This window comes from Myiozetetes cayanensis, unplaced genomic scaffold (genome assembly GCF_022539395.1).
Source record: "Myiozetetes cayanensis isolate MyiCay16 unplaced genomic scaffold, myiCay2020 scf5-8, whole genome shotgun sequence".
NCBI lineage: Eukaryota > Metazoa > Chordata > Aves > Passeriformes > Tyrannidae > Myiozetetes > Myiozetetes cayanensis.
The window spans coordinates 100,588,270-100,601,064 of record NW_026087742.1 but is presented as its reverse complement, the minus strand read 5'-3'; the positions used below and the strand labels follow the sequence as shown (position 1 = coordinate 100,601,064).

At 41.3% G+C, this 12,795-nt stretch overlaps 1 protein-coding gene across 4 annotated transcripts in view; it reads right to left on the bottom strand.

The window, feature by feature from the left end:
* REPS2 (RALBP1 associated Eps domain containing 2) overlaps nucleotides 1-12,795 on the bottom strand; it is a 95,474-nt gene that overhangs the window by 59,831 nt on the left and 22,848 nt on the right. For all 4 annotated transcript variants that reach the window (XM_050333984.1, XM_050333986.1, XM_050333985.1 and 1 more), the window contains exon 2: nucleotides 1,941-2,064. In XM_050333984.1, the coding sequence (XP_050189941.1) occupies nucleotides 1,941-2,064 (124 nt within the window). The remainder of the gene's footprint in view (nucleotides 1-1,940; nucleotides 2,065-12,795) is intronic.

Here is a 12,795-nt window from a genome sequence, read left to right as displayed (position 1 = left end):
GCCTTCAAAACCTTGCCTTGTAATGAAAAGAATAGTTTCCGACAGAAACTGTGGGACTGATGAATTAATCAGTCAGGATCACAGAATCCTCAACACTGCCATCATGAAAGGAACAAATTAAAAATGGTAGGGTTCAGAGATCACACCAAGGCCTAGTGAGACGACCGTGTCAAAAGGTCCCATGTTGTGTCTGCTGTGCAGAGCAGGAGAGTGACACTTTGTCACTCTTTAAGACAATTCCTAATTATTCTGAAGAAACACCATTTATTTTTGTTCACAGTCCTCCTGAAAGATCAATAAAATTAAAATTACAGAAAGCCCAAAACCAAGCAAAGCCATTCATCACCTCTGTAATCATTTACACCTACAGCTACTAGCAGGAAGAGAAAGAAATCAGTTGGAGTTTGGTACATGTTACTCACCCTGCTCTAAAGGCACTCATACATTTTTAGAGAAAATGTAATTAGCACTGGAAGCATTTTTACTGAAATTGTACTGAAAAGTAAGCAGGATATCAGTACAAAGACTGCAAGTACCCCTTTTCACTCAAATTTGTGGATTGTTTGCAGATGCTGGACTTGTAAAACAGTAAATCTCAGTTCAGGTTTCTAATTTAGTTGGGGGGGGGAAATTTTTGGGTTTTGTTTTTTTGGGGTTTTTGTTAATTAACATCCTTAAAAAACAATGCTTAAAAAACAATGAAATAAGAGAGCGCACAAGATGCATGTAAGGAAAACTGACAGACAAATCCAGTCTGCCCCTCTTCACCCTTGGTTTAAACTCCTGTTCCAGCAAGGCAGTGAACCAAACTACACCAGCTGCATCTGATCCCCTCCACTTGGTCGGCAACTCTGCACTGCAGGAGCTCAGCTCACACAGGTCTGCATATGCTTGCCATTCTGCCCTTCCCTCCTTGGGATGCAGCAGGCCTGGGAACCCCCTCCCTGCACCTTGTAATGAACGTGAATTTTACATTTCTCTGCCTTTACCAGGGAAAGCAGAGCAGAAACTGTGCTGGGAGCAGTGATCTGATTGCAAGGCTGGGGGTAGGTCCTGCATTTCTGACCATCTCTCTCATCTTGAACCAGCTGCATCCCTCCTTCAGTAGGATGGTGGCACACCCTCTTGTCCAGAGCACAGACTCAGGGCACGGTTTGAACACCTGCCTGGGATTTGGGAGCTGAGGATGCAAACCTGTTCAAACTCAAGCAAACAGCCACCTTGCTTGACACCTGAGCCCTGCTGAGGTAGAGCATATGTCACCAAGGTAAGAACATGAAGTTCCTTCCATTTAGTTGCTATCAAGGTTTTGCAGCTAAAAGGGTCCTGCTTTGTCTCTTCATCACTTGAGTTTGATAAGCCTCTTTCAAGAAGAGGTCTTCTCCATCAAAAATGGTACATTTAATATTATTGCCAATTTATTGGGAAGAAAAAAAGTGTTTTAAAATACACTTAATACACGTTTTCATATCTACTCAAACAAAGAAATATGACTTTGTCACCATTACCCATTTATTTCAGCAAGATTATTTGCTAAAACAGATGAATGTTACAAGCTGCCCTCCACAGAGGGATCCCTTGACCTGCCCACGTCCCCCACAATATGCCTCCACCCAAAGCAGCTATCTGCTCTCACTCTGGACAGCTGTCAAGATTAGAAGCTGAAGGTAAGAGAGAAATGCATCTCTAGCACCGATCAGCTGTCATTCGTACCCTTCCTTTGTACTGCCTTCTCCAGAGGGGGATGCCCTTTCAGCTCCGCCATACATGTAAATTCACTGCAATTTTCTACCAGTCACTTAGAGCATGTAACATTGCCTTCTACTCTCTCTGCTCCTTAAAACTGTTCATAGACACGTAATAAAAAGTTGGAGAGCTGACAAGCATTAAAGAAAGTGAGAAACAACTGCACAGTGCTGCAAGCAAAATTTGCTACTTACCATTCTTAATGCTCTCAATCCGTACTGGGAACCCTGACTGTGCTGCTGCAATTAACTTCAAAGCAATATAAAATTGAGCAGGACCAAAATAACCCACACGCTTGGCTCCACAAACTTCTGTAATCTAAGAGAGAAGAGACATATTGTTGGTTAAATGCATTTCACACTTCCAGGGAATGTCAACATCTCTACATAAACAAGGGAAAAAACTCTTGAAAAAGACAAAATGCTTGTTGTATTTGAAGTTTTCTGCTAAGCATATTTGTTTCAACTCAGGACATTAGTATACCAGGGACAGGATAGTAGCTGTTACGCTTTTCAGGAGCACTGCTGGGTAATGCTGCTATCCTAAAACAAGTTTTGGGGTTTTATACTATGTAAGATTTTAACAGTAGGAGAAATGATAACTTCTTAAGTATACTCTCCAGTAAAACATTTCCACTGCAGATGCTATGGTATCTTTAGAAAACTGTGCTTAATATTAGCCCTTACAACAACAATTTAGACTATTACTGTAACTGGAACATAAGCACAACATAAGAAATATCCCAGCACACCACTCCAACAAACACTTTTTTGTGCTAAAAATTAACATGATCTGAAGTTTAACTGGAGTTTAACTTCTATGTATACTTCATTACTTGCTTCTCTCAGCCACCTCTATGAGCAAACAGCTCCATGTTCACACGCTCAAACAACAGCTAAACAAACAACCACTATCAACAGGTTTAAAGCACAGGCACCAGTTCTCCCATGCCTAGAGCTCCCAGATGTTCACAAACAAATCTCAGACAGGCACTGAGGTTAGAACAAAACCCCATTTGCCTCAGACACAAAGGGAAGGCTCAAATTGTTTTCCTGAAAATACATCTAGATCAGCAATGTCTCCCAACTGGTAAGGTGCAGCCTGCATGCGCGACCATAGAACTGTCACGGTTCTCCCTGGGCAAGTGCTGTTCTCTCAAAAATGCTCCCAAGCTACAACAGCATGACAGAAAGTATTTCCATATTGTAAATAAGCAAATAGCACAAACGAACAGTCTATTTTTCCTGATTTCTTTTTATATGTATATATATACATACACACACACACAGAGGCAAAAGTCAGGTGAAACAATTACTGAAAAAACCCAAATGTTTTGGAATGGTAATTCTTACTAACCAAAGAAAACTGTCTTCAAGTAAACTCTTTCTTCCCTGGATGTGGTGTCTGCTTTGACTGAATGAGCTCTGGCTACCTTCTCTTCCTGCAAGTTTCAGACTTGATCACAAGATGCATCAAGCAGTTTTTTCTCTTACTGTTAGATGAAAAGGGAGATTGAGTCTCCTGTATAAGGGCAGATCCAATTAACCAGCAGCATTTGTCATTCTCTTTCCTCTACTAATTTTCTTTCTATAGTCACTCTGGCCTTTTTTTATTCCACCCTTCCCCTACCACTGGCCTTGCTTCTTTTATTTTCTGGTGGGAAATGCAAGGTACTTGGGATGCACCCTAAATGGACATTGCTGAAACTTAATTAAAAATGGGAGCACGCCCAGGGGGAAACGGTGGAGTGGAATTTCTTGGAAGAGAGCTGCACTCCATCCAGGGCATGGGAAGGAGCCCAGCACACTGCATCACCTCAGTGGACAGCATGGACAGCACTACAGAGACCCCAGCATTGCAGAGTGCTCCCCACCAGCACCAGAAGCAGCACTGTCCACTGTAGGGTTGGTCCTGCTGCATCAGTGGGTCCCCCAGCAGCAGCCTACCAGGGTCCCATGGCAGGAACTGACGCCACAGGTGGATGCCCATGGTGCCATGGGAGCAGCACCTGGCTGCCTGCCTAGAGCATGGGTGTACTGTCACAACAGCCTATCATAGCACCTTCCCTAGTTTGGGAGGTTTGGGCAGAACACCAGTACCCTTTCTGAGCTCCAAAGCAGATTTCTTCCCCTGGAAGCTCCCCCCCCTCCAGATTTCGTCCCTGGAAGCTCCTAATTCACACAGTCCTGCTGCACACACCACCTACTGCTGCACAGTTCCTTCCCAACCAGCAGCCCTGGATCTGCCTGATGCAGTGGTGTGGAGCACAGATGACTGGACTTGACCCCGGACATGGAACATGCACAGCAGCTGCAGTTGAGACTGTCTCCCGTGGGCAAAACAGCCCAGGCACAACAGATCCCAACAGCAGCATTACCTGATTTGTGCTTCCTTTTGCTGGCTGCTGGAAAAAGGTAATACTGAGCAACTGGGATTTTCAGATAGAGATTCGAGACTACTATCTTCCTAAAGAGAGTTAATTTTCCATATTTACTTATGATATATTTTCCACGTATCAGATACAGAGAGTTAATTTTCCTTGTAATTCCTATACTTTGAAATATGAAGGTTGTTGAATGCTGTAAATGCTCTGCTTGCTCCTCATATGGAAGCATGAACATTTTATTCTGAATAAAAACACTAAAAATTTTTATCAAGGGCACAACACCCCTCAAAAATACAGCGTTGTTTCTCAAGCACACTTACAGCCAACCAGCCTGAAACCACCTCTCTGTAATTTTGTTTTTTTGATGATAACAACAGGAAATAATTTTGTAGACACAAGTATCTCTGTTATTTGTGCAGCCAGATTCTGAGCTCTTTGTTAATGGTCCAGAGCAAAAAAAGGAAGCTGACAGAGTAGTCAAATTTATTACACAATCAATTGTATGTATTTATATAGATTAATTGCAGGTACAGGCATTTACTCTCATCAGGTTCCCTGTACAGTTAAAAGAGAGGGTCTTGCATTCCTTCCAGACAGCATTTTATACTATCTGGAGCAGGACCTTGCTTAGAGCTGCCAACAGGACCAGGCCTTCTCTCCAGCAACCACAGAGGCTGGTGGCAGATTAGCCTTTATCCAAAAGTAATTCCTCAGAACATGCTGCCTGCTCAAATTTCCACAGAAGATTAAACTGAACACTGCACTATTTTTTTGTTTCCTGGTTTTACCTTTCACTGGATCAGTGCTCATAGCTTTTTGATGGGCAGATTACATTTAGTGATATGCAATTCTGAAATTAGGCTAGTTTGTGCAATATACTATTAGGAATCTCCAAGATCCATTCAAATTAAAGGTACTGCATATCAATTTGATACAGTAATTTTTAATTTAAATCCTTTCCTGTTGTCAGTTTCGATTGCATACTTTTCAGCAAGTTAGCAAGGAAAGAACTGGTATTTTCTGCTCATGCACTGCTAAACAGACAGACATATAAATCAAAACAGCTTGCACACCTTGATACTTGAAGGGATTTTGATACAGAATTATTGATGGTCAATATATATTGCAATTTGTCCTTTAAGTCTTCAGCAGAAAATTGCAATCCTCTAGTTGCAGCCAAATATTGAAGAAAGTATTTGGAAATAATTAGAGAAAAGTATTGGAAATAAAGATGTTGCTTGCCAAATCTAACCTCAGGATGATAAACAGAATTAATCCAAAATCACACAATCACAGAATGGTTGGGGTTGGAAGGGACCTCTGAAGATCATCGTCTCATCTGCTTGCTACAGCTTCACCTAGAGGAGGTTGCACAGGATTGTGCCAAGGTGGGTTTCAAATATCTCTAGAGAGGGAGATGTTCCAGTTCTCTGTCATCCTCACAGTAAAGAAGTGTTTCCTCATATTCAGATGGAACTCTGTTTCACTTTGTGCCCGTTGCCCCTTGTCCTGTTACTGGGCACCACTGAGAAGACTGGCTCCATCCTCTTGACACCTACCCTTCAGATACTTACATACACAGATAAAATCCCCTCTCCATCTTCTCTTCTCCAGGCTAAACAGGCCCAGCTCGCTCAGTCTGTCCTCCTAACAGAAGCTCCAGTTTGCTAGTCATCTTTGGAGAAGTGATGCTTGACCACCAACCATCTGGACCCACCCCCTACCTTCTAGAGCTCCAACACATGGGATTCCTCCAAGCAGGTCCTTGAAGAGGCCAACACTTGTTCTCCTAAAATCCAGGGTTGGGATCCTACCTACTGCCCTGCTTCTTCCACACAGGATCCTGAACTCCACCAACTCATGGTCACTGCAGCCAAGGCTGTCCCCAACCTTCACATGCGAAACCAGTCCTTCTTTGTTTATTAGTACAAGGCCCAGCAGCACACCTCTCCTCTACCACCTGTATCAAAAAGTTACCACCACTGCTCTGCAGGAATCTCCTGGACTGCATGTGCCCAACTATGCTGTCCTTCCAGCAGATTCAGGGTGGTTGAAGAAGGTGGCAGACGAGAGCCCAGACTTGTGATCGTGGGGCTATTTGTAAGCAGCCTCACCGACTTCCTTTTCCTGATCATGTGGCCCACAGTAAACACCCACCCGCAACAGTGTCACCCACGTTAGCCTGCCCTCAGTTCTGACCCATATGCTCTCAACTTGTTCTTCATCCATAGCTCTGGACCGAGTTCAGTACATTCCAGCTGTTCTCTCACATTAAAACCAACTCCACCACCTCACCTTGCCGGCCTGTCTTTCCTATAAAATACACAGCCATCCATGACAGTATGCCAGTCACGGAAGATTGATCTGTTTTATAGTTTGAGAGGCAAGAACACTATGCGAGTCGACTGAGTTTACACTTACTGCAAGGTGTAACTGCTTATATGAAACAATTTCACAGGTCATTTGCCAATTGAGGGAAAAAGTTCATTTCACACAACATGTGAAAATAACATTTCTCAGTGAAGGATGAAAAACCACAGTGTCTAATCTTGTGTTTGTTGTCAGTCAGTTCTGGAACAGCAACTCCAATTATAATGGGATTTCAGCAGGTAACCTTAACACATATTCTGTACATGAATCACGCCACCTTCCCTATCAAGCATCCATAAGGAGGAGAGAAAGAGCACAATCTAGATGCCTGTACACCTTCTGGCAGGTCAGAAGTTTTTCTGTGGTTGTAAAAAAACCCAGAGTTTCAATTCATAAACCACTAAAGAGTGGCAGTTTCAAACTACTGTTCTCCATGCAAACTTTTAATAGAAAAGCTTCACATCTTCAGGTACTGAAGTACAAACCAGTTTTTTGTATTTTTTTATCCACTCCCTTCTCTGGCTGACAGTGTTATTTTCATAATTGCTCCTTGAAGACATCCCACATGAAGCAGCTTTTCCCAGCACAATCTGACATTGTTCCAGTTCTCCCCAGTTCTCTCTAAACAAGTTTCCACTGCATTCTCCAAGAGCACTGACCTCGCAAACATGCTGGGCAGGTCTAATTTAGATTGCAAGAGCTAAACTTCAGGAATGGAGTACGAGCCTAGAGGTGAAGTTTGTTTTCTGTAAGTAGAAAAAGGAGTAAAATAAGAAATTTTTTACCATAATCCTACAGACAGGCTGAGATGGTCATTCTGCAGCCTCAAGGGAAAGGTTTTTAGTTGTGAGGTGAAGGTAGATCTAGGATTTTTGCTTTTTCATTTAGCCATTAACACTGCTGTGGCATTCTCTGTATGAAGCCGGCACATAGTTCTTGTCTGTTCTCTGCCACCTTATTGCTACCTGCCACATGGATGGTCACTGCTTGTCACCTGTGGGCAAACCTAGCTCAAAGGTGCTCCTATCTCAGTGTGGGTTGTGAGACCCTGTGAGAACACATGTAAACCGAATCAAGTAAACTGGGCACAAGTCAACTCATTTGAAAGGAAAAAGAAAATGTGCATCACTGGCTCCTGTGTTAAAGGAAATTTTCTCACTGCACTTTTCATCTCAGCCTATCCCCAGAAAGCGCAGTTTTTTCACTCATCCTTGCTCAATCTATAATGAGGCAGAAATATTTTCCAGTTCATCAACTGCCTCTGACTTTTAAGGAACATGTTGAAAACCTTCTGCCGTTGGCCCCTGCATGCCTCACCCAGCACTCTGCGAAGGACAGCCAGCTGTGACGCCACCGCTCAGACCTCAACCACAGAGTGACCTCAGGCTCCCTTCTGGGTCAACCACCAGCTTATAACTGTTTCACAGACAAATATTTGCAGCAGTGGCTTATCGACAGCTTATCTCAAAACTGTGTCATGCATCTGACCCACTTTACCCTTTTTTTTTCTTAATTTGTGTTTACAGACCCTTTGATCTGCTTGTTACAGACAAGTTTGGCTACATTCTTAAACAGGTATTTCTCTCTGAACAGATCATTGTTCAGACGTTTGTAAAACTATTTGGAGCCCAGGGCTATGCATCTATTTCTTTATTATTTTAAGCAAAGTAAGAAACAACACATCCTGGATCCAGGAGGATTACTGCCTGGGAAGGGAATAGGTAAAGAATCATACTGGAGCTGTTACATACCCAGCTCGTACATAGGAAGAGACTCTGCTATGGATTACATTCCTTAGCTATCTTTCATGTAAGTGGTACTGCTGTAACTATTTATTTTACTCTGTCATCTTGTCTTTTAAAAGACATGGTTTAAGCTCTGCACAATCATCACTTGACATTCAAGAATACATGCTGAAAAGTAAGCTATCGCTAAATTGCCAAAACTTATCAACTTCACTTAACAGAGTGGTAAAAGCTACAGAGAGCAACCCCATCAGTCAGGCAAAACCCATCAGCGTTTCCTTAAACTTCCTCCTCCCACCACAACCCAGAACCATTCACATCTGCCTGCACCAGCGCTCCACGTGACACTGCACCTTTGCACATCTCTGAGGAAAGCACTTTCAGGAACAGGGTAACACTTTTCCATTAGCTCCAAGCAGATCATTTTACACCAACATCAAGAACTGCAAGGCTTATGTGACTCAGTGCCGTTTGTGCACACACACGTGTGCAGCCACCAACTGAACGGCACAAAACAAACACTAAAACCAGTTTCAAACAACTCTAAGTCTCATATTGAAGCTTAACAGTAGAAGTATTTTATGTACTAGAAAAAGTTGATTCCTGAGCAGAGGTTAAAAAAATACAACCTGAAACACAACTATTTTCAATCAGTAAAGAGCCTTGTGAGCAGGACAGGAGGAGGGCAGTCATACTTGGTCAGTGCAAGGGTCTGTCCAGTCCTCTCTCCTGTATAACAGTGAGCTGCAGATGCCTATGGAAACTCAAGCACACAAATCATGCAGGAAGATTAGTAATGCCAGCATACTGCATGTCACAAAAACATTAATCTGAATTATGCAGCTACCAGGACATGCGAGTCAGCATTGATAATCAAAAGATTTCAGTTATTAAGGAGTGTTGGTAAGAAAAAGTCTGCCAGGGAATAAAGGCTGCTGATGCATGCTAATATTGATAACCAGAAATATACCTGAAACAAATGCCATCTCCCACGCTCAACTTTTTGTCTTTAATATGCAAAGGCAACTCAATCATTTACCTGCATGTGACGTGGAAAAGGTGGACACTTCCATCACATGTCAGTCTTACTGGGGAGTTTAAGAACCTCCATTCATGAGAAGTACCTTCCAGTCACCACACCAAGTAAATAATTTTCATGATAGCACTGCCTACAGCATTAGATCAGAGGTTGTTTTATACATTTGCTGGTACTTCAATCTGTCTTCCCTCTGCAAGAAAAATCTAGCACCATCTTCACTAAACACATACATGCCTTTGAGAGTATGAGAAAAGACTGCAGGGGTGAAAGAGATGAAACAAACTATTTTCAAAACCTCCTTGCCTTTTTCTTGTATTTAGAAAACGAATGCTCCAAGAACAGCATTTATCCACCTAAAATTGTTCTATGTTTCATATTCACTAGTCTGCATCAAATTCATATTAAAAAGGTCGATAAATACAGCATGTGTCAATAAATGTGTGTAGGAGTGTGAGTGAAATTTTAGTTAAGCTTGAAATACAAAAATCATAAGTGTGAAAACAGATTACTCCAGCTTTAAGAACTTGGCATAAGGATACCAACAAGCAGTACATATTTTTTATAAAAGTATGAGTCCACTTATTCACTGAACTGCTTCACATTCTTTGCAGGTAATCAGTTCCTCAGCATCTGGATATGGCAAAGCAGATATTCAGCAGGTCACTCTCTTAAATGCTGCATGCACAGCCTTGCCAAAATCACTATTAAAACCTGAAAACCCACAGAAATCTGCCAAGTGCACAGAATTGTTATGGATGCTTTATCTGCTTTTCAAATCTTATTGTGGACGTACGGGAGTAAGCACACCACACCACCCCATCCTAACAAGTAGATTGCAGGAAGTTTGCACAGCGGTTATCCAGATTTCTTCTGATGCATGTCTCTGCCAAGACCATTTCATTCTCTTGGACATGAGCTTTATAAAGCCTACTCTACAGGAAGTTAACACTATACATTTTAAACATTGCAAATACAGGTCTTTAAAGGCACAAGTCATCTAAGGATTTCTGTTCATTTTACTGCTCACCTCTTCTCTTCCAAGATCTAAGGGCATAACACAGAAAAGCTCCAGAACAATAAGAGAAGAGAACCCAGACCCTCCAACTCTTGCCAACTCAGCAGAGACATTATTCTGAACCCTGTTACCCACAAGCAACTGACACAGCAAAAGGAGCTTGATGGAGGCAGGAAATACTGGAATTTGGACAGGGCTGGCACTGGGCCAACTGAAATACCCATCTGTTCCTAAAACTTTCATTTTCTGGAGGCTGAACGGAAAATAGTATCTAAACCTTACTACCAGTGAGAGTGATGGGGAGTTCCTTTTTAACTCAAGTGGAAATGCCATGTTTTGCACAGGAGCTGCACCAGCATCCTTTGGAAATAAAAATACAGGATGATCACAGCAACATTAAAGGACAACACTATTTTTACCAGGGGAAATGTATACCCTTGTGGTTTTGGCATTTTAGACCATTTCAGCAACCAAGTTGTTAATTATTTCAAGGAATAATTTACATAAGCAGCATATCCATTAACATATTTTGATCTCGAGAGTAGTACTGACTTAAAATATAGCACTCATTTGTAAGCTTGAGTTTATTATTTAGAACAACATTTATCATGAACTCTAATGTATTTCAAAATGCTTATTGTGTAAAGTTTATTCAAAATGTGTGTGTATGTGTATATATATGTACATATGCAAAATTGAAATTAAATGTAACTTGAAACTCAGCCTTAAAAAAATAAAACCTTTGTAGGAAAGGTTTCTGTGACTTGAGTCTTTTTATAAAAGGAAAAATGGTCTCTCCATTGCTATACTTCAGATATGGATTAGAACACAGACCCTGGGGGTCTTTTTTTTAAAAAAAACCTGAAAACACTGACATTTTATAATAATAGAGTATGATGCCAATTATAATGCAGGACTCTCCAAGTCTGCATAAAACCACGTAACTAAATCTTGCAGTTATGTTATTCATACAGAGAATCCTCCTCCTACCTTTGTCAAATTCCAGTCTCTTAACAGTGCACCACAGGCTGAGAAATCACAGATTTTTCCAAAGGAAAAAAAAACCCCTATTGGTTGGGTTGATGTAATTTTTTTGTTGTTGTTGAAGTCAAAATTCAGTTTGGGTATTACTCATACAAAACGGATGTGTGTTACAGAAAATTCCACTTCATTTTGACACAGTATGAAGTGTTGTTAGACAGGGTTTACCTTACCCTTTGAAGAAGCAAACATCAATTCTTTGTTGCGATTTACTCTTCAGTAAATGAGTTAACTTAGGACACTCAGCAATACAATTCTGTTTTGTTCTCATATTAAAATATCATCACAAAAAGCGTCAGTATAAGCAACAGTTTGTGAAATATTGCTCCATTACTCACGAAGAAGATTGCCAAACTCACCTATGGTGCAAAGAGTAACTTGAAAACAGCTGAAAAAGTGACAAGCTTTTAGCAGCAAGGAGAGAACATCTCCTATGATGTTTTATGAATAGACAATCAAAATATCTTCTCAAATTCAGAGACCCTTTTAGCACCTAAGGAAAAACAACAGAAGTAACTGCTAAATAAATGCTAAAGTCAAACTACAATGAGGAAAATGGGCAGAAAGGCACATAATCTTTGCAGAAATGAAAATTAACTATCAGAAATTCCTTCTGATACTTTTGCTGTTAAACTCAAGCCAAGGCTACCCAAAACATGTACCAAATCTTTCCTCTCATTCTGTCCCAGTAACTGCAGTGCTAGGGGTGAACGCTGGAAAACAAAGTTGTTTTAACTTCACCACTGAGAGGTCTATAGGATTGCCTACAGACGGTACCGCAGAACGCTCCTGCTGCCTCTACAACAGCTGCCTTATTATTTCCACATTTCTTTGCAACTACAAGGAAATACTTCAGGAGTTTCACTCTCAGATGCTATGCCAGGATAACTTTACGATCTGTTCCATTTGTAGGCGTTTTCACAGCTGAAAGCATACCAAGAGTGACCAAGAGCAAACCTCACAACAATTACTGTTATCTTTACATACCCAGGCAAAAACATTTCTCTACTTATTTTGGAAGACAAACAGCCTTTTCTTCTCAGTGCGTGCTTGATGGGATGCAGTTCAGCCCATCACTGCAATCCTGATGCACCCAATCACCCATCACATCCAAATTAGATGTAAATAAATTCCTCATCTTGGATCATAATCAAATAAGGCACCTTGCTCGCTTCCCCTCTGTGCCCAGACAAGACGCTCAGATGCTGAGCCACACAGGCAATAGTTTAATTGTGTGGGATAAAAGTGGTTGGAGATGACAAGAGATAAAACACAGAGGATACCTAAAGTTATTTAGAAAGATTATAGAAGAACATCCAACATTTACCTTTTAACATTTTAGTGACAGCTTGCATCACTGCACTACAAGGCCTGTGAGGAAATTCTGAATCTTTCGAAGTTTCTGCTGTTTGAGTTCTAATATGCAGAATTTTACCCAAATAACGAGGTAGTC